General features: G+C 35.2%; 1 protein-coding gene across 10 annotated transcripts in view; it reads left to right on the top strand.

Annotated features, from left to right (window-relative positions):
* The window catches only part of Sgce (sarcoglycan epsilon), a 76,223-nt gene that overhangs the window by 29,520 nt on the left and 21,213 nt on the right, over positions 1 to 25,490 (top strand). For all 10 annotated transcript variants that reach the window (XM_090333128.1, XM_090333134.1, XM_090333133.1 and 7 more), the window contains 3 exons: positions 1,649 to 1,806; positions 6,080 to 6,152; positions 11,062 to 11,260. In XM_090333128.1, coding sequence (XP_090189254.1) covers positions 1,649 to 1,806; positions 6,080 to 6,152; positions 11,062 to 11,260 — 430 coding nt within the window. The remainder of the gene's footprint in view (positions 1 to 1,648; positions 1,807 to 6,079; positions 6,153 to 11,061; positions 11,261 to 25,490) is intronic.

Below are 25,490 nucleotides of genomic sequence, written 5' to 3'. Positions count from 1 at the left end.
CAGTACCACATACATAGAAAAAAGCCAGAAGTGGTACTGAGGTTCAAGTGGTAGAGCTCTAGCCTTAAGAAAGACCAAAGGCACTACTCAGACCCTGAGCTCAAGCCTAGGACTGGCAAATAAATAAATAAATAAATAAATAAATAAATAAATAAATAAATAAAGGTAGACATGTTCTTAATACTTTTTAGGCAAAAAAGTACTCTTTACCTCAGTGATTTTTAAAATGTTTTCTTAGAAAAAAATCATATTAAGTGAAGTAAGTCAGACTCAAAGGAACATAGGCTCAGTGTTTTCCCATATTTGTCATAATTAGTATAAACTTTGGACTCTCCTAGCACAGGTTTATAATAGGGCAAAACCTAGATACATAAGGCCATATAGGATGAGGCTAAATGAAAGGACCTCCTAGATATAGAAACAAGAGCCACATAAGGTGTGACTGTTGTTCTTTTGTACTATGTTATCTCTCATCTCTTTTTTGTTCCTTGGTTATCTCATCTTGTTACACTATCTTACCTTATTATCTGATATATTGTATGAATGTTTATTTGGTTATTTGAAATAGGATAGGGAAGGGGGAAAACATTAGATGAAGGGAGAGGGTGGGGGAGGGAAATGGAGACAAAAACATGAAAAGGGGGTATCAGTGATTGTTACGTAATGCACCTTCTATCTGGTAAATGTAATGTAACCCTTAAATTAATTACAATAAAATTATTTTTAAAAATTTTTTCTTATGAGCTAGACCATGTTTGAAGAACTCTATAGCTCAACATGGTGAGCAGTAGCTCTGTGAGGAAGAACATGGAGGTAGAGTCATAAAAATTAACTTTGAGGGCTGGGAGAATGGCCTAGTGTAGAGTACTTGCCCAGCATGCACAAAGCCTTGGATTTGATTCCTCAGTATCACATACACAGAAAAGGCTAGAAATGGTGCTGTGACTCAAGTGGTAGAACACTAGCTTTGAGAAGGGCCAAGGACAGTGCCCAGGCCCTGAGTTCAAGCCCTAGGACTGGCAAAAAGAATTAACTTTGAGTTTCACCACTTAGACAAACCAGGGAAAATTACGTATTCCATCAATAAAATTAGGGCTAAGAATAACACTACATATATACATAAAATATAATAAATGTATGAAGGGTATTTGAAGACAATATCCTAAGATCAGGTACAAACTAATAAACCGTATTATTAACATTCATATTACTCATGCATATTGTCATTAGCACAGTTGTCTTGAGTCTGACATAATCTTCTATCCTCCAAAGTTTTAAAATTATATTATTTTGATTTTGGTGATATTGTTACAGTTTTTTAATCTCCCTGAATTGCTTCTCCAAAACATGAAATCATTAATATGATTAATGGAGATAAGGAGATTTTACTGAAAGCTGTTTGTCAGAACTGGCCTGCTCTAATGTGCTCCCACCAAAAAGATTCCAAGAACATTATATGACTCTGCTTTATGGCATCAGCTAAATTCTTTTATTCCATGGAGCCTTAATCTAAATTCCCAAAGGGATTTTTTGTTTGTATATTTAGTTTGCTATGAAGTTTTTTTTAAAGACAGTGTTTTGATTGGAAGTAGGAAAGCAAATTGTATAAAAATAACTTTCTTGTGTCTCAACTCTATGTCTTATCTAGGTGAGATTAGTAATGATCCTATAACATTTAACACGAATTTAATGGGTTACCCAGACCGACCTGGATGGCTTCGATATATCCAAAGAACACCATACAGTGATGGAGTCTTGTATGGTTCTCCAACAGCTGAAAATGTGGGAAAGCCAACTGTCATTGAGGTAATTTCCTTTTAAAAGATCGAAGTTTGCATATAATATATATATATAATTTGAAATTTAAAATTTGAAATTAAAGTCATAGGTTATTATGTTAACATTTTGTGAACAGAAACACAGTAAACATCTAGAAATGTGACATTCCCTTCTATTCTATAAAGTTTGCTGTTCCAACTTTTAAAGATGACAGTCTAAATTTTAAAAAAGAATTGAATAACATTTGAAAGAGAGATTTTGGCAATATGTGTTCTGTTTAGGAAAATGGATATAAAAACAAGCATTTAATCCTTTTATATTTTGAATTCAGTGTGATGTGTTCATTGCAATACATCTTCTGAGGCAAACATTGTGAAAGGTATTGCGGAGTAGAAAGGTGAGGAGTGGGTGAGAGGTTAAGGCACTGAGATAAAAACACATATTTAGTCAATACTGTCTTAACTCCACTCATAGGAAGGTGCTAAGAAGTCCCTATACAAAGCAGGAAGGAAATTAAATTGGTCAGAGGAAATATCAGAATCTAGGAGGTCGGAATTGGGAAGAGAGCTTACTGATAGTTTCTCAAGCATTACCCTTGTTAAAAAAAATGAGGAGTAAGAAATCTTGCTGTATTGTCTCAGAGAATTGTGCATGTGGCTCATTGTGCAAATGGCAAGGACAAGTTTCTGGTATGCTTAAGGACAAATCTTTGAGGTAAATCTAGTAAGCGATGCTGACTTAGCCTGTAGTCTAAATTAACTTGAGTTCTATACTATTTACTGGTAGTAGGCATGGCAGCAGGAAATGCTACAGGAAGTGACAGTGGAATTGACAAGAGCTTGCTCAGGTCCCAGGTGACAAATTTTCTATACTGTCAGCCACAAATATTCAGGTGATTACATGCTTTGAGGTTTTATTTTCTCCTGATTTTTTTTCAGTCATGGGGCTTGAACTCTTGGCCTGGGGCTGACCCTGAGCTCATCAGTTTAAGGCTACCACGCTACCCCTTAAGCAACAGTGCTACTTCCAGTTTTCTAGTGATTAATCAGAGATAAGAGTCTTATAGACTTTACTGCCTGGGCTGGCTTTGAGCCTTGATCCTCAGATCTCAGCCTTTTGAGTAGCTAGGATTGTATGTGTGAGCCACCACACACCAGGCTCCCCTAAAATTTTACTAAGTTCTAGACGATGGAAATAAGCTTCCATGTTGGCCAAGGAGAGAGTTCAGTTCTTCATTTGTTTTCTTCTTATTATCATTATTTTTTGTGGTACTATACAGTTTTATACTTAAAATTACTTTGAGTGATTCAATTTGTAAACCAAATTTCTTCAAGAAATGTAGACTTAAGATAGACTGATATACCTGTATGTACATATAAGACAGTCATGTTGAGTTATTATCAGATTAATTAAAAAATATTTAGTAAATCTAATCTACTACATTGAAAAAGCAAAGGAGCGGGCATTAGTGGATCATACCTGCAATCCTAACTTCTCAAGAGGCTGAGATCTGGGAATCAAGGTTCAAAGCCAGGCTGAGAAGGAAATCTCATAAGACACTTATCTCCAACTAACCATCAAGAAAATGGAAATGGAACTGTGGCTCTATTGATAGAGCACTAGCCTTGAGAAAAACTCTCAGACACAGTCTTGTTAGTTTCAGTAACAGTGAAAGAAGCTAGACACTGGTGTCTCATGTCTATAATCGTAGCTATTCAGGAGGCAGAGTTCTGAGTCATAGTTTGACACTAGCCCAGGCAACTAAGTCTGTGGGACTCTTATTTCCAATTAACCACCAAAAAGCTGAAATTAGAGCTGTGGTTCAAGTGATAGAGTGCTAGCTTTTAGGGAAAAGCTCAGTGACAACACCCTGAGTTCAAACCCCAGGACCAGTACACAGTATTCTTTTTCCTCCTCCCCCCGCCCCCGCCCTCGTATCTGTCTCTCACACACGTCTTAGGGAATATACCTTAGAAGAATATGTATTATAGTAGCAACAAAGACTATGAGGTACTAGGAGAAAAATATAACAAGGATGTAGATCTTTATAAGAATATAGTAAAAGCTTGATATTAAAAAAATACCTCCATAAATGAAAAGGTATTCTACACAAGAATAGAAAGACCTAGTATATTGAAAGGTATCATTTTCTCCTGATTAATCTATGGATTTAAGATGATTCCAATAAAAATTGTAATAGAATATTATTTTCTTTTAGTGAAACTTGGCAAGCTGGTTCTAAAATTTGTAGGAAGAATGCAGGCCAAGAACAACCAAGACAATCCTAAAGAAGAAAAATGGGAGATTATTTTCTTCCCCTTGGTGATATACACATTTATATGAGTGCATGTTAATTATCATGACATTGCTTTGATGCAGGAATGACCATATTAACTGAAAAATTGAGAAGAGCCTAGATTAGATATATAAGTATGCAGATGAATAATACATATTTGATTTAAAATACATATAAATAATTCTGACTCACATGACAAATAAAGACTTTGCTACTTCTACTGGTGGCCTTTATGTTTTCTCCAAAAGGACACATTTACAGATGCTGACCTGGAAACAAGGACAGTCAAGCTTTTAACAATGTTTGTTTAAGCTGTTAAGCTTAAGCATTCACTGTTAAAATTTGTAGCTGTTTAAACATCAAATATAAATTCAGATAATAAAATTTCTACCCTTTCATTTGAAATATCCTTCATTCCTTTTAGTAACCTGTTTTTAAAGAAAAAGAAACTTAGTAGGGTTTATAAAACTTGCAGTAATAGAATCTGTGATATGGAGATGTTAGCTTTAAACTAATTTGAAAATACCAAATATCTTTTCTGAACAGCAGCTTCAGTATCTAACACAGAGGTATTTCTTTTCCACTGAAAATATGTTTTTCAGGACAAATTCTTTTTACTATGTCATATTAGTTGTACAAAATAATGAGTGCACAGGAAATGTGTGAAATCATGAAGTTCATAAATAAAATTTTGCATTTTTATTTTTTCTTCATTAGAAAATGTTTCCCCTCTGTTTTAGTGACAAGCACTAATTTTACTCTTTAATGTGAGTCTAACTGACCATGTGTCTAACAGCAAGGAAGTGATAAATCCAATGGAAGTTTGACAAATTGTGGAGAGTTCTTCTCACTCTGTGAAACAATGGGACTTATTGTTAAAGGCTTTGCTTAGTCGTCCAACATTCTGATTCTTATTGTTTTAATGCTCAGTATTTTTTTTCTTTTTTTTTATTGTAATTAGTAAAAGGGTTACATGATATTTGCCAGATAGAAGGTGCGTTAATTCACATACATTGATACCCTTTCATATGTCTAATGCTCAGTATTTTTACAGATCATAATTTACTTCTTTTGGAGCTCTTATGTGACTTATAAAAGTCTTTGGATTTGTTTTTAAACGCAGGTGACATTTCTTGCTAGTTGGAGGCAGTTTGACTCAGCTTTTTGTCTTAGTGTCACCCACAGGGCAATTGCTGCTACAAGACTAGTGCTGGGATTCTAGGACTTGGACACATTTGGGTTGTTTTTTTGAGGTACCATAGATGTGTCTGAATGATTTAATATCTGTTATAAAGCTAATTATTTCTTGAATTTTGAAACCATATCCTGCTATTGGCCGTTGATTTGTTTGTGGATTGCCTTGACTTTTTCTGACTTGATATTTATGTAAGTTCAGTGGTCCTGCAAGTGTTTACTAACATATGACTCTAGGAAGGTGTGCATCTGTGTTTTCGAGCATGTGTCATGGCTTTACAGACTGTGATCCTGACTACTCTCTTATGATGTAAGATGTCCTCTCTACAGGACTAGTCACAACATTTTTGGCTGATTGGTATGCAGATTCATACTAAATGTGAACAACACAGAGATGTGCCTGTTTTAAATGTGGTATCCATTATAATCTTTAAGCCCCATCTAAAAGCACAGTACATTGTATAGGCTTTGGTTTTTCTTAGAATGCCATCAGATAAGCAATTCATAATAGATCATTACTAATGAGGCCCCTGGATTGCTACCTGTATACTGAATGGCCTTCTATGAAAAGGTCTTTTTCCATTTAACTTTTTTGCTTTATCACTTAAATAGACCTGACTAATTGTTTGTTTTCCTATAACATTGCTAAAAGCCCAGATTTCTTATTGTCCAGAGAAGGAATATCTGTAAAATAAATCAACAAATGCTGAAAATGGAAAGAACATGCATTTGTTTTCATTTTCCTTCTTAATGAATTTTGCTTTACAAATATCATTTCACTTCTCTAATATAATTTTCCTTTTCTAATAGATAACAGCCTATAACAGGCGCACCTTTGAGACAGCAAGGCATAATTTGATAATTAATATAATGTCAGCAGAAGGTAAGTATAGAAAATATGTTGATCATTTATTTACAAGAAGTATTCCATTATGGTTTGTAAGTACAAAATATAACTGTTAATTATACTTTATATCCAATATAACTGATGGAATAGTAAAATGTTAAAATGAAATGATACCTAATTTGTTATAAAATTCCATGATGTGTTCTATGAAGACCTAAGGATAGAAGAACTAAACAGATGGGCCATATATTCTCTAAGTTTTGATTTTATGATCTGTAAAATGATCCTGTAGGATAATATTTCTTTTCTAAGTCTGGAGTAAGGATTCTTAAGTCTTGAAATGTGCTTAACACAGATCACAGAGTTACAGTCCATAGTTATGAACTAGTTTTACTATTTTGCTTTAAAGTTTATGGGCATTAGTTCAATTGTGTTTTGTCAGTAATTGCTGGAGTCCATCAGCAATTTAGAGTAACATAGGCTCAAATTATAAGAGATTGTCTAAGGATTTTAAAGGTTAGGGACAAACTTTTGCAATAATTATATAATTGACTAGGAAGCAATATATACCCCTTAAAAGACGGGTGGGGGGGTGGGGGGAGGGTAATGGGTACCAAGACATGTGAAAGGGTATCAATGTATGTGAATTAATGCACCTTCTATCTGGCAAATATCATGTAACCCTTTTACTAATTACAATAAAAAATATGTGTAAAAAAGCCAAAAAAAGATTAATAGATCTCATAGTATTCCTTTCTATTCTAGATATCATTTATGAAGGTGATAGGAGAGGAATGAATACAGACATAGACAATTTTCCCCTCTCAAAACAGTAGTTCAACTTTCTTTCTTCCTTTCTTCTTTCTTTCTTTCTTTCTTTCTTTCTTTCTTTCTTTCTTTCTTTCTTCTTTTTTCCTTTTGTTTGGTCATGGGGCTCTGTCTCTTAGCTCTTCAGCTCAAGGCTAGCACTCTACCACTTGAGCCACAGCACCACTTGGGTTTTTCTGATGGTTAATTGGAGGTAAGAGTCCCACAAACTTTAGTGCACAACCTGGCTTTGAACTGTGTTCTTAAGATCTCATCCTCCTGAGTAGCTAAGATTACAGGCGTTAGCCACCAGCACCCAACCAAGTTTGTATTCTCAATGCAGGAATTCTTGCTTTGGTTCAACTAAAACTAAGCAAGCAAATATTTTACCACAACTTACTATTTTGGAATTTATGATAATGAAGTCTGGCTTAGAATATTGCTTTTTGATTGCACAAAAGAAAGCAATTTCTCTTAAATGCTGGTACATATGTGGAGAGTTCTTGAAGACTTGAACCTCATTGTTCCTCATAGATGTTTTAGCAGTATTCATTAAAGATAATCAATGTACAAATTTACCATTTAAAAAGATCATCACATATGCAAAGCAGCTCTGAGGGCAATTATTTGGATCTAGACAGAATCTACTCTCACACTCACAAGAGTTTTTAGGAGACATTCATATTTGGATTAAAGAGACTCTTAGTCTGAACTAGAAGTGAGATCAGATGTCTGATTCCAGTCTAAGCTGCCCCTTTAGAATTGTAATGCCCCTGATGAGCAGAGTAGTCACCGTTTCCTTTCTCCTTGGCAATTTATCACTGGAGCTACACAGAAATATTCCACTGGCCTTGGTTCATTGGACCTTACTGTTTTTCTTTCAAGGGGAATCAAGGCTCTTTCAGATGTGGGAGTTTCTAAAAGCTGAAGAAAAAAAAAAAAGCTTGGACTTCAGCCTGACCTCTTCTTTCCCTAGATTTATCTTAGAGCCCAGTCTGCTACAGAGGCAGTTCTTGGAGGACCTTTGAATAAGTTTTGTTATTGATGTAGGGAGCACATGATCAAGTAAATACTAATGGAAGATTGATAGACAACTGAGAGGTCAAAAGTTGGCTTTAGAGACTATTTATCTAAATCAGGAGTTTGGGACTGCATTGGTGAGTGAAGAAGTGTGGATAGGTTTTGAAAGCCTCTAACTTTAACTATAGGCAGATACTCCACTGCCTTTTATGTAGGGTTCAGTGACCTAAACTGTTTGAAAACCATTGAAATAAAAGGGTCACACATTTGTCCTTCTAGTCTAGACAGAATATGCGTGTTTGCACATGCACACACACACACACACTGTATGTGTGCAGTCCAGGATGAATATCTCTGAGTATGGCCTTCACTCATCCTTTTTGTCCCAGATAAGGTTTAGGGAAAGAAATAACAAAGTTGTAAATCAGAGTAATCATGGTCAGACTAACTCCCTGCCCAGCTGGCTCCTTCTCTGAGGGACCTAATGGGAAATCAGTCATGTAGACTCACACAGCATGGTGTTCAAGGAGAGCCCATAAAGTGACTCTCTAAATTGAGTTTAACGCCTCCGAGGCCTGCCACCAATCTGTTGGCCTACTGTTCTCTTGGCCTCTGTGATTTCCAAATATAGCAGACATGGGATTTCCCCAGAGTTAGAAAGCTGCTGTGATTCATTCCAGGAAGACCTGGCAGCAGCTCTTGGCCCAGTAGACAGCAGGCAGCTGCACTATCCAGTGCCTCCAAGGGGTGTGGTGGCAGCTCCCTGGTTACCTTCATGAGACCCAGAATGGAATCCTCAAAGCAGAGTCACATAGGCCAGGAAAAGCTGCTTAGCAGGTCTCTAAAAAGTGGTAGTCATTATATGAAAGACAAGCTTTACAGCTTTTAGAAAATTCAGTGTGAAAACATCGAAGGAAATGAATAATTATAGACTTTTGACACATGCAAAAAATTATATTCAATGTTACTTTTAAATATATTATTTAGCATCAGAAAACTCTTCTTCATTATTCACTTCTGCATGACTATTTCAAAGTCTAGAGGAAAATGTCACATGATTAAGTTATTGTTGATCTATATAAGACAGGAAATGTATTTGTATAAACAGGAAATTTATCTTCATGAACAAGAATAAATAGATTGTATTTTATAAGATTCCAGATGGGCTATATATTAAATAAGTCCACATTATTATAGGCAAAATAAATGACAGTATAGGAGATAAGTAAAGAACTTTCTGTGATTAGCACCTTGAAGAACTAGATTAAGAATTAATGACCACACTCTACACATTGAAAACTCTAAAGTCACAATTTCTTCTTAGACTTTACCTTTGGTATTCAATGTCATTTCCCTATCAAAGAGGCTTCACAAAAAAAATGAGGCCATTTTTTTTCTGGTGGAAGATACTAGGTGCTCATTATATAATTTTTACTTTTTCTTTAATAAACAGGAGTAGAAGACTTTATAGATTCATGAATTCTGTTGAAATACATAGAGGATATACATAGTTTACTCTTTAAGACTTTGAATCTGCACTGTTCAGATTTTTTTCCTTTTAATGTAGCAATTCAGAAAACCAACCTTTTCATATTATTAGAACAATAAGGTTGTGATATTTTACAAATTTTTACTATGTATTTGGGAGCCGCTGAGGACTTTTTAGCTATCTCTTATAGCGTAGAGAAAAGTTAGTGTGATAAAGTCAAATTTTGTACATGCCTTAACTTTTCTAAAGATAAGCTCAGCCTAGTACCAATGGCTCTTTCCTGTAATTCCTGCATCTCAGGAGGCTGAGATCCAGAGTCTGTGCAGAAAAGTTGTAAGACTCCATCTCCAGTAAAAAGCTGGGCTGGAGCCCCAACTGGAACAGCAACAATGGAGAAAGCAAGACAAGCAAGAATTAGGCCTTCAGTTCAAACCTCAGTACAACTCCCTTACCCCCAAAACCTAAGTTTCACAACTGAAAGTGTAAAGCAAAACACAAGCAAAGACTACCCACTTCCTTGTGAGAATTCCTTGTTATAATTGAGCCAAATATTTTTGCTTAGAGTGCTTTGTATTGATTTTCTTGAATTAACATTTATTGTAGAATTTGTATTACATAAAAATAAAGCTAATTTTTAATCTTAATGCAAAAATCAGAATATAAGAAATATGATTGGTAACTTGAGAATGAAATATTTTTGTATTTATTTGGAGTATTTTTATGTTGAACATCTGACACTGGATTGATTTTAGATACTAATTTTTAAATGTTTACAGAATTTTGGTAAAATTTCAGGAGGAAAAGTAAATCTAAGTAAGTCTTTAACAATGTAAGATGTGGAATTTCATGAGATTTCATAATTTTCTGAAGTATTTAATCATAGAAAAGTCAAAATCATAGAATTGCTCTGATTTTTAGAATTCTTTTTAGATATATAATTGGTATTGCTGTAGAAAAATAAAAAACTTGTCATGCTCTATATGATATCAGTAAATATAAATTTTGAAGATGTAGGTCTTTTTTTTCTTTTTTCGATTTAATCCTGCAACGATAATTAGCCTCGTGAGCCTTGCATTTTGTTATATTCTAGGTAAAGTTCTGTGTTTACTTTATATTATGTTTTTAGCTACAACCTCTGTTTACAGAGAAAGCCTCTGAAGTCACTACAGGGGTTCCTTGGTATCCACCAGGGATTAATCCCTGGACCCCTGTGAATAACAAAGTCTGAGACTGCCCAAGTCCCTTAGACAAAATTAGATGGTATTTGCATATGACCTACACACCCTTTAATTCTTTATATTATCTTTACACTTACAATACCTAATTCAATATAAATACTATATAAGTAGTTGTTAGGTCCTGTTGTTTAGTGAATGATAACAAGAAAAAGGTGATATGTTTTATCTATATATATTTTGTCTCTGTCTGTCTGCTTACCTGCCTGTCTGCCTGCCTGCCTGTCTCTAGCTGATTTTATCCAAGGACATAGAACAATGGATATTAGGACTGACAGTTTTAATATTACTTCCTATTGACAGAGCAGAACTCAATAAATCTCAAAAGTGTTCTTTTGTTTCCCTTTAAAAAGACTACTTTATTAAAGATTTGTACCGTTTTCTCCAAAATTAGACTTCCCATTGCCATATCAAGCAGAATTCTTCATTAAAAATATGAATGTTGAAGAAATGCTGGCCAGTGAGGTTCTGGGAGACTTTCTAGGGGCCGTGAAAAATGTGTGGCAGCCAGAACGTCTGAACGCTATAAACATCACGTCAGCCCTAGACAGGGGCGGCAGGGTACCGCTTCCTATTAATGACATGAAGGAGGGGTAAGCACACTTTTTATTTCTTTGGCATCAGTAGGGATTCTTGAGTACAGTGATGTTATCAAACTTATTACAGATAGAAGATTGACCTACTGTAATTTTCTTTTTATTAAGAAATAGATATTGGAACGATAGGAACACTAGCAATTCTCCATACCGACAAAAAGATAGTGTTAATGGATCTGTAAGTTCTGATTCCCAGCACCTGGGAAAATATAACTGCAGTTCAGGATCTGCATTATGTATTATAGCAGTAAGCCTTTTGTGTCTTCTGCAGAGAAGCTGATTATTTAGGGCCTTCTCAGCTGTAGAAGGATGAACTGACTGCTGTAACTTTATTCTAGGAAACTATTTCTTTGCCTTGGACATTCTTTCCACCATGTGTTAGTGACTGATGGCTGAAGTGCTTTGGAAACCCATTCCTGTGACATGGGAGCCTAAAGCCTGGCCTTGTCACTCACAAGTTGGGCGGCACTTGGAAAACACCAACCTGCTCTGTGTCTCAACTTCCTTTTTTGTTCCAGTGGGGATGATACACTTTCAGGGTTGTTATAATGATTAATGATTGATGAGACAATGTATTGGAGAGGGATTTGTCAGGTTTCAAAGCACACAGAGTATGAGCCGTAGCCTCATAGAAGTCAAGAAACACTCCTGAACTGAGTAAAATGCAAACAGCAATGCCAATGACAAGCCACACTTTCATCTTTAATTTCTAATCTGTAGGCTGATGCAGAATTGCTTTGCTTCCGGGCCCATAAAAGGACAATATGTGGGCTAAATTACATTTTGCACAGCTTGTCCCATCTCTAACTTTTCCTTCATCCTTAATCCTGGTATCACTTTCATATAGGTGATGCCTAGAATTAACAAGGATACCTGGATTAGTAAGAATTAGATTTCAGAACAGCTTTAGAGGAGAACTTTGTTAGAAATAACAGGGAAGATCACAAATAACACAGATGAGGTCTGGGGGAGTAGACCGAGAGCGAAGCGGGGAAAAGCAGTGATCTGTAAAGTCCAACGTAAACATTTCAGAATTAACTTTTATCTCCTATGTTATAGCAATGGATTTTGAAGTCAGTCAAGCCCACGCATAAGTGCTTTGAGGGAAATAGTTTATCTCTTGTCTGACTGCTGATTGGCTTTCTACCCGAAAACCTAACGCTAAAGCTTAAATGTTCACTTCTAGAGTTGCAATATGAATCTCTTTCCTTGTGAGGAATTTTAAAAAGCAGAACCATGGAACAAAGAAAGTGGTAGAATGCCCCTGGAAAATATTCTCCAAATATGGAACCTATTAATACATTTCTTAATATACTGGATTCTATGAAGATTGTTAAAAGAATCACCAAAAGACACAAAAGTTGTAGAAGCAGAATGAATACTGGTAGAAATTTCTTCAGTTCTACTTTCTTCAGGTCTTCATTTTTCTTGTCAGTCGGATAGGCCACAATTTTAGAACTTGAGCTAAATTAAATTGGTCAAATTAACTCTAAACTAAATTCTGACCAAAGCAGTACATTGCAATTATGTCCAGCCTGAGAATCAGCAGTAAAGCATTATTAAAAATATGGATAGGTTGCTGGCCTCTCATGTCCCATAGAGATTCTAACTCTGAGTTCTGAGCTCGGCCTGAGCATGAGATGCTAAATTAAGAACAGCCTTTTTCATCTTCCAAGTACTTGTGGAGAGTTCAATCATTAGCTGACGGATCGCCCCCCACACCTGCTTGAGGGCAGCATATGCTGTCAGCTATTTGAGTCAGTCTTGTGGCATTTATTTAGACTCTTGTCTCAGATCCCTTCCCAACTTGAAATGCTTTCCATGAGTTTTAATTTAATGTTAAGCCTTAACCTTTACAAAGTATTCATATGAGAAGTCTTTCAAAATAGTTTTTCTATAAATTGTTCCCAGTGCCAACTCTATTACCCCTATACAGGCCTCAGTGAAATAGGATCCTGCTTGAATTATAATTCCAGAAGTAAAGTTTGCCCCCTGAGAATGGTTTTACGTGTTTTCTTTAGTTGCCTTATAAATTCTTTTAGCCTGTTGCTTTATATTTGGACATACATTCCCATGTTTACCTCATCTTTGGTCCCTTTCTTTTCAATCATGTACCTTATGGTTTTAATTTACTTAATATGGCGGGAACTTAGCTTAGTGGTAGAGTGCTCACCTAGCATGCACAAACCCTGGGTTCATTTGATTCCTCGGTACCACATACACAGAAAAAGCCAGAATGGTGCTGTGACTCAAGTGGTAGAGTGCTAGCCTTGAGCAAAACATGTCCAAAGACAGTGCCAAGACCTTGAGTTCAAGCCCTAGGACTAGTAAAAATAATAATTTATTTAATACACTTTTCCCCCTGTATTTTCATTTGAAAAATATCATGAGATATCAATCTATTTTATTAAAGAATTTATTGACATTGATTTTTATATCATATTTCAAATGACATATTTAACAAACAAGTATTCAAGGGAATCTCTATATACAATTACTGGCACTTAGATTTTTAGAACATAATTAAAATTAGGCAGAGAGTTTGTATGCCATAGATACATAGTAATCTATGTAATAAAATATTATGTCTATAGAATCATAGATTTTTATGTCTATGTAGTTGTGTTTATATATCCAATACCATGTCCATAACATTGGGTACACAAATATTCAATCGTTTTTTAAATGAAATATTGATAGCTTAAGAGGTAAGGTCAAGCCAATGCAGTGACTCATGCCTGTAATCCTAGCTACTCAGGAGGCTGAGATCTGAGGATTTCAGTTCAAAGCTAGCCCGGGTACTAAAATGTCCATGAGACTCTTATCTCCAATTAGCTACCAGAACACTGGAAGTGGTTCTGTGGCTCAAGGGTAGGGCGGTAGCCTTGATCTGAAGAGCTCAAAAGAGGCAAGGTTAGAGATGGTCAAGGAATTAGTTCCTTGCTTTTTTGATATTTTATTTAAAATACATGTATATAATTCAGATGTGTATACGATAAATTAGTAAATAAGTTAAACATTAATTTATGTGCTTAATCCTTTGCATAGGTCTTACTCCAAGAGAGAAAGGTGTGTATACTTGAAATTATCTCCTTTTACTTATGGTAGCCACAATAAACTAATTGCAGATTTTCTCATATTTGAAATGTGTGGTATCATAGAGAGTGGGTTAGTAAGAGTAGTAGTGTCCTGTAGTAAACTTACTGTATATTCTTCCAGAGCCTAAAGGGGCAATGTTAATTACCAATAGCCTATTCTGCAGCATCTCAGCTCTTAATTACATCTCTAGAACTCACTAGCAGTGTTCAAACTTTCAAATCACACCAAAAACAATTATGAAGATCTACTTCAAAGTGAGTAAATTCTACAAAAGAAGGCTGAACCCTTTGAAAAGATTCATTTTCACATGCCAGAATCATAACCCCAAGGCAACTGCACTCTGGGCACACACTTGATGTTGCTTTTGCTCCTAACATTCAGCCAGAAGCTCAGTGGACTGAGTTTCTAAGGACTCGTGGATGTATTTAGCCTGGGATAATTCTGGTATAAAGAAAATCAGGGTTCGTATTTCACTTTAGGCATGTTGCAGCTGCCAAGCAAAGGTGAATGATGTGGTGTAAATGGTGGCTATGAGGGAATGATGGGGTGTGAGGATTAAAGCATATACTCACTTTTCATAAGAGATTGTCAAAGCTACCACCATATCCTCTGTCTACCAAAGTATGCTGATCCATCCTCAATCAGCAACAGAATCCTAGTTTATTCTCTAGATCATTTCACAAAATACTCCCTCTAATTTACTGTCTGATTTTTGTGCTGGATCATAATCCTCAGTTGATTGTCAGATATTGGTATAAAGGAAAGGAATGGTTCTGAAATGGGTTCTGAAATTTTCCTCATCTTTTGATGACTTCCAGGATTATATTTTTTGCTCTTTAGTATTATTCCTCCTATGTTTTTCATATATTTTTATTGTAATTAATAGAAGGGTTACATTACATTCACCAGATGGAAGGTGCATTACTTCACATACATTGATACCCTTTCTCATGTCTTGGTCCCCATTTCCCTCCCCCCTACCCCCACCCTCATCTTGTTTTCCCCCTTTTCCTATCCAATTTCAAATAGCCAAATACGCTTATATCCAATATATCAGATAACAGAGTGAAATACTGTAACAATATGAGATAATCAAGGGACAGCAAAAGAGATGAGAGATAACATAGTACATTAAGGACAACAATCACTCATATGGCTTTTGTTTCTATATCCTAGAGATCCTTTCATTTAGCATCATACTGTATGGCCTTATGTATCTAGGTTTTGCTGTATTGCAAATCTCTGCTAGAAGTGCCCAAGGTTTCTACTGATTATGGCAAATGAGGACAACCATTGAGCCTATGTTCCTTTGAGTCTGGCTTACTTCACTTAATATGATTTTTTCTAAGTCTTTCCATTTCCTCACAAATGTTGAGATGTCGTTCTTTCTGACAGCAGCATAGAATTCCATTGTGTATAAATACCACATCTTGTTGATCCACTCATCAACTGAGGGACATCTGGGTTTTCCTTTCATGGAATCATGACAACCTGAAACCAATTTTTCATGAAAATGTCTTTAAAACAAAACTTAAAAGTCATTATCAGGACATTTGTATACATTTAGGTCTGTGCATCTAGATATTTTATCTGTTCCTTTTTAAAATTTTTGGCAGAATTGGAATTGAACTCAGGTCCTCTCATTTTCTTGGGTTGCTTATTCCACTGATGATCTATTACTTGAGCCATGCCTCCAGTGTGTTTTTTTCCTATAATTTTGGAGATGGAATTTAGTGAGCTTTTCTGCCTGGGTTATCCTCCAGCTGTGATTTTCCAGAGGTCAGCCTTTGAGTAGATAGGATTATAGGTATCAACCACTGGTGTCCAGCTGCATTAAGTATTATTTTTTAAGGAGAGAACATGTTAGTCTTGAGAAAAAAACGTAATTTAACCAGGCCAGAAAATAAATCATTAGAATGAGTATGGTGATTTCAAAGTTGAGGTATTCAGAGTGCTTCTCCTTAAGTTCACACCTCTGCCTGGAAAAGACTCATAGAGGGAAAGAAGCTTGATATGAATTTTGAGCTGAAAGTATGAGTTTAAATTATCTTGTTAAGACAATAGGAAAACTGCATGGTGGATAGGCTAGATATGTTGGCACATGCCTATAATCCCAGCTACTCAAGAGGTAGGCCTAGGGACAGCAGGCTGAAGGATGGAGGCCACCTAAGGAAAAGTTAGTGAGACCCTATCTGAAAAACAAACCAAGAGCAAAAGACCTAGAAGAAGCATTGCTTAAGTGGTAAAGTCAAGCATGAGATTTTGTATTCAGCCCCCTATACTGAATTTAAAACAAACAAACAAAAACAGGGTGATAGATTCAAAAACCTATTATAAAGAGTTAGGAAGAGGGTTCCAGAAGATTGAGAGCTATGAAGTGGCCAAACCATGTTCAGCCTTGTGTACCAGAAAACAGTATGGATTTTATTTGGAGGTACTGGGGATCTTTACAAAAAGAGGTCGGTATTAAAGTTTTCAGTTAAATAGGTCATACTTATTGTAGACGAATGGGAAGCCTGTGTAGAGGAAGGGCTTCATGGATAGATACTGAGACTTGAGGTGACCCAATATATAAATTCCATGTTTCTTGACAAGGAGACATGGATTAGTGGAGCAGAAACTTGAGCAGCTTTTTACTGAATGTGCAGCCTTTAAATCCACTAAAGGTTTGAAGAATAGCCACATTTCTTTTTTTCAATAATGATATCTGGGTATTATTTCCTACTACTTTTGTTGGGTTCTTATTTTTCTTGTTTTTGTTTGTTCAGTGCTTGGTACTGAGGCATGAACTTAGGGTCTTCTGTTATTTAGCTTTTTTCCACTGAAGGCTAGCATTCTACCACTTGAACCACATACCTCTACTTCTGCCTTTTTGCTTCTCATCTGGAGATGTAAATCTCTCAGATTTGTCTTCACAGGCTGGCTTTGCACCATGATCTTCAGATCTTACTTTCCGAAGTAACTAGGTTTACCAGCATGAGCTACTAGCACCAGCATTTTGATTTAGCATTGAAGAAGTTCAATGCAAAACTCAGTGCTGTGGACTTCCAATGATTAATACCATCAGTATTTCAATTTTGTTGTTTTTTTTCCTTTGGTAATTTAGTTGTTTGCTTATGCATTTTTTATAATCTCATAAATCTTCAATTCTTTATTTTTCATCCAGTCATTTAATTGATGAATTACAGATATGTTCACAAAACAGAAGGGCGAGGAGAAAGAAGAAAAGTGTGATACTCTTGCTTTTGAAACGTTGAGAGCCTGGCTAGTATGTAACATACATGGACAATTCTTGAAAGCTGTCTGAAATCACATATAGGTATAAATAAAGAATAAAATACATTAATGAGTTGGACAACTGAGGAAAAAAGATCACTGGATTATATCAGGCTACGGCTGAAAAAGAAAAGGTAGAATGTTGAATTCAGATGTCTGTCATTTGGTTTCCACATGGTATGTGGAAAGATGTGTACTCAATGAGTACATTTTACCACAAAATAAGACATTGGTTTGTTGAAGTTAGAAGAAAACAGTTCTTCATGAGAGATGGTTTTATCTAGTACACATTAATTGCTAACACCTTGAAGAACCATGTTTTTTTCATCAATAGTCTTGTTCTTACTTAATAATACATCACATCTCATTAATTTTTACACATTTGAAAACATGCTAAGGTAAAAAAGAGCATTCTCCTTTTATTTCATAAATTATTTCAACTTCTGCATATTAAAAATTTGTCTAAAACTAAAATATGAGAATCATAGCATTAGCATGCATAGCATAAAATTTTATTACCAAAACCTGATATAAAATCACATATTAAAAAGAGATAATAGGTTCGAACTTACTGATTCTACAAAAATAAAAATGAAATACATTATTAAAAAGCATAAAAGTGATCTAATAATCTACTATTCTGACATGGCATTCAGCCTGAGCTTTGACCTGCTATAATGCTGTTCATTTACTTATTCATTCATTCAGCAGTTAAGCTCCCTGAAGATCAAGACAAAGAGTAGGTTGAAGAAATGGTTGAAGAAGTGCTTTACCCCTGTGGAAGGTATCAGTGACTAGAACAAGAGGTACAGCAATGTGATGGAACTGTGACATATGTGTATGAGTTATTTCAGGGTAGATGTCAGGGACTGATGATGGATTAACTGCCACGAGAAGGAGAGAAGTCAGAGATGATGGAGCTTGAGTTCACTACTTGAGCATCTGGGGCTGCCAATCACTTGGGGAAGGAGCTAGAGGGAACAGGTGGGGGGGTTGATGATGAGCTCAGTTTGCAACATATTAAATTAGAGAAGTTTATGGATGGTCCAAGTAGAGATGAAAGTAATATGGCAGTGTGTGTCAACTATCATAAAAATGTTTCCACTTCTAGGCATCTCTTTTAAGATAGTAACATTAAGGAATCTGCACAGATAGTCTTTGCAATATTATTTATAACATCAAAAAATTGGAAGCAACTACCAGTCCAACTCTGAAATAATTGCTGAATAAATCATATGCACTTAAAAAATTACATTGCCATAAAACTGTAATTACAAAGACTACAATATGGAAAATGCTTATGAGCATTAAATGGAGAAGCAAGATACAAAATTATATTTTAGAGATGATTGCAATTAGGCTAAAATATATGCATTTGAAAAATATTCTGAAAGGTAGTTGGAAAATGAAAATTGTTATCTTGGTAATACAATGAGTTTTTAATATCTCAACTTTCCTGTATGTTTTCATATTGCTTTTATAATTTAAGGGGAAAAATTTAAAGCACCAACAATTATATGCCCATTTATATTATCTTTATATGAATTAATTTAAAATCTTAGTAATTAAACATGCAAGTCACTGTCATATTTAGGCTACAGGGCTAGTAACAGTTGTGAGAAACATCCATTTGTCTATATTTACAAATATATTCATATTAATAAAAAATATAGTGTTGGCCAAGTATTTTATATGGGTATGAAGCCTGATTTAGGGAAACATTAAGTTACTTGTTGTAAGTGGAATATTAATTTATAAGCATCTAACCCATTTACAATGGGTTCTCATATTTATTTGTTTTCTGAATTTTTAATTTTATCTTCAATTTCAGTCCTATTTACTATTTCTTTCCTGGGTACTGTGGCTTATGCCTATAATCCTAGCGATTTATCAGGTAGAAATAAGAGGATCATGGTCCAAGACAGCAAAGAGTTGGTGAGACTTTATCTCAGCAAATAAGTATAATGGCATATACCTGTAGTCCCAGGTACAATGACAGAAGAAGCAAGAGGATCCTCTTTTCAGGTTCAGACCAGGCAAAGTTATTAAGGTTCCTAGTAGGTAGGCAAACTAAAAGCAATCATTCAAAGCATGGCTCATGTGGTAGAGTACTTGCTTAACAAACAGGAGGCCCTGAGTTTAAACCTCAGAGCCACACATACATGTTCAGGAGCACACATACACATTTTTTTTTTTTTGGTGTGTGTGTGGTGGGGGGTTGCCAGGGGTTGATCATAGGGCTTAAATTCTAGGCCTGGCTGCTGTCACTGAGCTCATGCCACAGCATTACTTCCAATTATCTGGTGGTTAATTGGAACTAAGAGTCTCACGGACTTTTCTGTCTGGGCTGGCTTTGAACAGATCCTCAGATCTCAGCCTCCTGAGTAGATAGGAATGTAGGCGTGAGCCACCAGCACTCTGCTATCACACATGATTTTTTTTTTTGAATTGTAGAACACAATTTTTAGGCTTCCCTGTGACTTAATACTTACATTGACTTAGCTTAAACTTATATGCTTACTTCATCTCACTTTTAAAAATAATAGCTTTATTAAATGACAGTTTACATTTCATGCAGTTCATGTATTTAACAGGTAGTTGTTATTTTTTGGAAATTCACAATTTATCAAAAATTTTAGAATAATTTTTAATCATCTCACATCTATTTTGATCATTTCAGAATTTTCCTCCTCTACTCCTGTACCCATTAGCAGTCATCTGCCATCATTCTTAACTCTTGAAAACTAATTTACTGGCTATCTCTATGTATTTGCTTATTCACAAACTAACGAATAATTTCATTATGACTGACTTTTTCATATAGTATGCTTTCAAGTTCATTCATGTTAAGGGATGCATCAGCATTTCATTTAGTTCTATTATATATTATATGCTTATGTATTTTAATATACTTATATATAATGAGTAGCCTATTGTATACATATACTACCCTGTGTTTACTCATTTGTACCTGTCTACACTTTGACAATTATATATAATATTGCTACAAGCATTCATATCTGCTGCAAGCATGTGTTTTCATTTCTCTTAGATATAATCCCTATAAATAGAATTCCAAGTCACATGATAACTCAGTATTTAACCTTTTGATGACTTGCCAGACTGTTTGAAGCAGTTGCACCATCTTATATTCCCATCAGCAGAATAGGAAGGTTTCAGTGCCTCTGAGGGTGGGAACCTTTTCCCTGCCAAGAGCCATTTAGAGATTTATAACATCATCACATACCATATAAAGTATCAATACAGGCAGATAAGCCGAGGGCAGCTTACAAACAGCATTGGATGTCTTCCCGGTCATGTACCAAGTGATTTCTCTGGCCTTGTATGGCCTGATGTCCAGACATTCCCCATCCCTGCCAGGATTCTTACCATCACTTGATATGATCACTGTCTTTTTGATGCTAGTTATCCTAGTAAGAATGAAGTGAGTGGTTCAGATTTCAATTTCAGTTATGGTAAATGATGTTAAGTACTTCTTTATATTTCTCCTTTGGATATAAATATATTCATATCCTGTTATGAGACTCCTTTACATTTTTTCTCAGATTTCTTAGAATTTCTCAACAAGTATCTTAGCTCATACTTGTTTTCTAATTCTGCAGAGTAGCTTTCTTGTTGTTCTTTGAAACATAACTCTTTTAATTTTGATAAAGTTCAGCTTATCTAGTTTTTCCTTTATTGCTTGAGCTTTTGATGTGACAGCTAAGAAAACATTGTCTAGTCTAAGGCCACAAAGATTTATGGCCTTTTTCTTTAGAGTTTATTAGTTTGAGTTCTTACATTTAAGTCACAGTTGTATATTATTGTGAAGTATATTGTCTTTAGAGAATTTAGGCATATGGGGGGAAAAGCTAAACAAAATACATAGGTTTTACATATACCCCTTGTCTCCACATGTATCTAGAATTCTCATTATCAACTTCTTCCACTGAATAAGGAGAGTGATCAGGATCGTAAGAGTATGTTTAGTTTCTAAAAAATGACTTAGCATTCTTCCAATACCACATTGCTTGCTTCAGACCACTTCTAAAAGAAAGCTTCCATTTTTCCACATCCTTGCCAGTATTGGTAGTGATCTGGATTTAGGCCATTCCAATGTATGTTCCCAAGGCTAGGACTCTACCACTTGAGCCATGGTTCTACTTCTAACTTTTTGTGATTAATTGGAGATACGAGTCTCACCAACTTTTCCTGACTTGGATGGCTTTTGAATGATGATCCTCAGATCTCAGCCTCCTGATTAAGTAGGATTACAATTATGAGCCACTGGCACCAGGCTCTTTGACCCAATTTTTCCCATATATTTTTATTGTAATTAATAGAAGGGTTACATTATATTCACCAGGTAGAATGGTCCCCATTTCCCCCCCTCCACTCGCTCATCTTGATTTCCCCCCTTCCCTATCCAATTTCAAATAACCAATTAAGCATATATAAAATATATCAGATAACAAGGTGAAATATTGTAACAATATGAGATAACCAAGGGCCAGCAAAAGAGATGGGAGATAACATAGTACATTACAGACAACAATCACTCATTATATGGCTTTTGTTTCTATATCCTGGAGGTCCTTTCATTTAGCATCATACTATATGGCCTTATGTATCTAGATTTTGTTCTATTGTAAATCTCTGCTAGGAGAGCCCAAGGTTTCTACTGATTATGACGGATGAGGGAAACCATTGAGCCTATGTTCCTTTGAATCTTTGACCCAGTTTTAAATCAGATATTTTTGTTTATTTATGGCCTACATGTTTATTGTATATTTTGGATAACCATTTTTTATGAGATATATGGTTTGCACATATTTTCTTTCAGCACTTTTCTTATCAATTTCTGTTTCACGAATTATACACCCATGGTTATTTCTAAAATCATCATATACTGTTTAAGTATTGTCTTCTAGGAGTTTTCCAGTCTTACACTATTTATGCTTCTGATCCATTTGAGTATTTGTAAATTATATAAGATTATTATAGATTTTGGTTTTTGAATGCATATATCTAAATTACTCAAATACTATTTGTTAAAAAAGATTTTTTTCCAGAGTGTACTCTCTTTGATCCTTCTTCAACTAACTTGATCTAGTTAACTAGGTATAAGTTAACTATGTATTAGTTACCTGGATATATAATTGTTCTATTTCTGTTCTCTATATCTTGTCTACTCACCTATTTGTTCTTTCACCTATTTGTCAGGCATCACATTGTCTTGATTGCTGTTGCTTGAAGTCGAACAGTGTTGGTCTTCCACATTCCTTTTGCTTCAATGTTGTTTGGATATCCCCGGCCTTTGCCTTTCTACATAAACTATAGAATCAATTAGTCAATGTTCACAAAACAGTTTTCTGAGATTGTGGTTCAAATTAACCTTACCAATTAGTTTGGAAAGAACTTCCATCTTGATAATGTAGACAGTCTCCCTACTGTGAAGGTTAAATTTTTGAACTTTGATTTTTTTTCACCAATTTCTTTCCTCAGAGTTTTGTAGCTTTTTTTGTGTCTATTCTGAGTTTCTTTTGCACATTTTGGAGTGATACCTATGGATATGGTTTTATTTCTTCCTTCCACATCTGCATACATGTTGTTTCCTTATTGCACTGTGGGATTTTTCACAATAAGACTTGCAAAATAGTGAGAGGTGATAACCTTGTTCTTAAGGTAGTAGCAAAGTTCTGAGTTTTTCACCATTTGGTTAAATATTAGCTGTAAAGTTTAAAGGATTTATTTATTTATTTTGGTAGATAATCTGTATTAAGTTGAAGAAGTTTTCCTTTACTTCTTGCTTACTGAGAATTCCTTATGCATGCATGTTAAATTCATCAATTGCTTTTCTTTGTCTGCTAATTAGATTAGGTCCTATGAGTTTGTTTTCTGTAGCCCATTGATGTGCTATGTTAATTTATTATCAGGTAGTAAACTAGTTTTGCCTGACTAATACAAATCCTACCTGTCATTATTTACAATTTTTGCATATTATTGGGTTCAGTTTGCTAGTATTTCATTGAGAATTTTTTGACCTATTCAATTTGCTGGTCTTTTGTTTTCTTGAAACGTCTTTGTCCCATTTTAGTATTAAGGTACAGACCTCATAAAATACTATATTTCTTAGCTTCTGTCCTTTGGGAGATTGTCAAAAAAACTGGTATAATTTCTTTCTCAAATGGGTGGTTGAATTGAAGTGCACGGGCCTGGTGCTTTCTGTTTCCAAGTTCATTAATTGTTGCTTGAGTTTCTTTGCTTGCTCTGATTATCTAGTTCTTATATGAATTTCATGAGATGGTGTCTTTTGAAGAATTGTTCTCTTTCATCAGTGTTATCAAATCTGTTGGTGTAGTTACATTCCTTGATTATCCTTTAAAGTCCATGAAATCTCTAATGATGTCCTTCATAATGCTAGTGATATTAATGATTCTGTGTTTTTCTTTTGCAATTTCTCTCTATGTCTCTGTTTCATTCTCTTTTTTCCTTTATCAATTTTATATTTTTCAAAGAAAAAAATTTTCTTGACTTCTTTCTTTTTAATTATTATTTTTTTTTTGCCAGTCCTGGGCTTGAGCTCAGGGCCTGAGCACTCTCCTTGGACTTTCTCAAGGCTAGAGCTCTACCACTTGAGCCTCAGCACCACTTCTGGCTTTTTTCTATGTATGTGGTACCGAGGAATCGAACCCGGGTCTTCATGCATGCTAGGCAAGCACTTTAACCACTAGGCCAAACTCCCGGCCCCTCTTTTTAAATTTTTTTTACAATTCTATTTCTTCTTTAATCTTGTTTCCTTTTATAATTTGGATTTAATTTACTTTTCCTTTTCTAGTTTCCTAAAGTAGAAACTTGGATGATTCACTTTTAGGAATTTCTTCTTCTTTAAAAAAATGTATATTTAATGCCATTCTCTCTGAGTACTACCCTTGCTATGTGCTACAAGTTATTATAGATACAACTCTATTTTCATTAATTTTTTAAAGTCTTAATTTTCTCTTGAGATTACTTACGCATTGATTTTGATTTTAATTGATTTCATTGAATTTATGTTTCTTGATTTTTATTCTTTCAAATTTAATAAAGAGTGTTCCAGGGGCCGGGAGTTTGGCCTAGTGGTTAAAGTGCTTGCCTAGCATGAATGAAGACCCGGGTTCGATTCCTCGGTACCACATACATAGAAAAAAGCCAGAAGTGGTGCTGAGGCTCAAGTGGTAGAGCTCTAGCCTTGAGAAAGTCCAAGGACAGTGCTCAGGCCCTGAGCTCAAGCCCAGGACTGGCAAAAAAAAAAAAAAAGAGTGTTCTGGCCCAGAATGTTCTGGGCAGATTTTCTTTTTTATGCAGGAAGAATGTGTCTTCTGTTATTATTGTTTGGTAATATGGTCTATGTATGTTGATCTAATTAATGATAATGGTTGAATTCAACTATTTTCTTACTGATTATCTACATATTAGATGTATCTCTTTCTGACAGAATAATATTGAGCTCTCCAACTACAATAGTAGATTCATCTGTTTCTTCTTTCTGTTGTACTCATGTGTTTTAATACTTTATTAACAAGTGTATAATGCCTTTTAGTTTTTTCAATATCAATTTTTTTCAATATCTTTTCCCCTGAAATTTTCTTTCCTCTTTCTTCCTTTTTCTTCTTCCTCCTTTTCCTCCTTCTTTTCTCCTTCCTTTTCCTCCTCCTCCTCCTCTTCTTCTTCTTCTTCCTCCCCCTACTCTTCCTCCTCCTCTTATTTATCTTCTTCGTCTTCTTGTGTGTGTGTGTGTGTGTGTGTGTGTGTGTGTGTGTGTGTGTGTTCTGAGAAATAAATTCTGTGCCCCCTGGATACTAACACTGAC

The sequence above is a fragment of the Megascapheus bottae genome, chromosome 5, assembly GCF_031878675.1.
Source record: "Megascapheus bottae isolate mThoBot1 chromosome 5, mThoBot2.hap1, whole genome shotgun sequence".
Lineage (NCBI taxonomy): Eukaryota > Metazoa > Chordata > Mammalia > Rodentia > Geomyidae > Megascapheus > Megascapheus bottae.
Note: the sequence above shows the minus strand (reverse complement) of the source record. Positions and strands in the feature narration are given on the sequence as shown.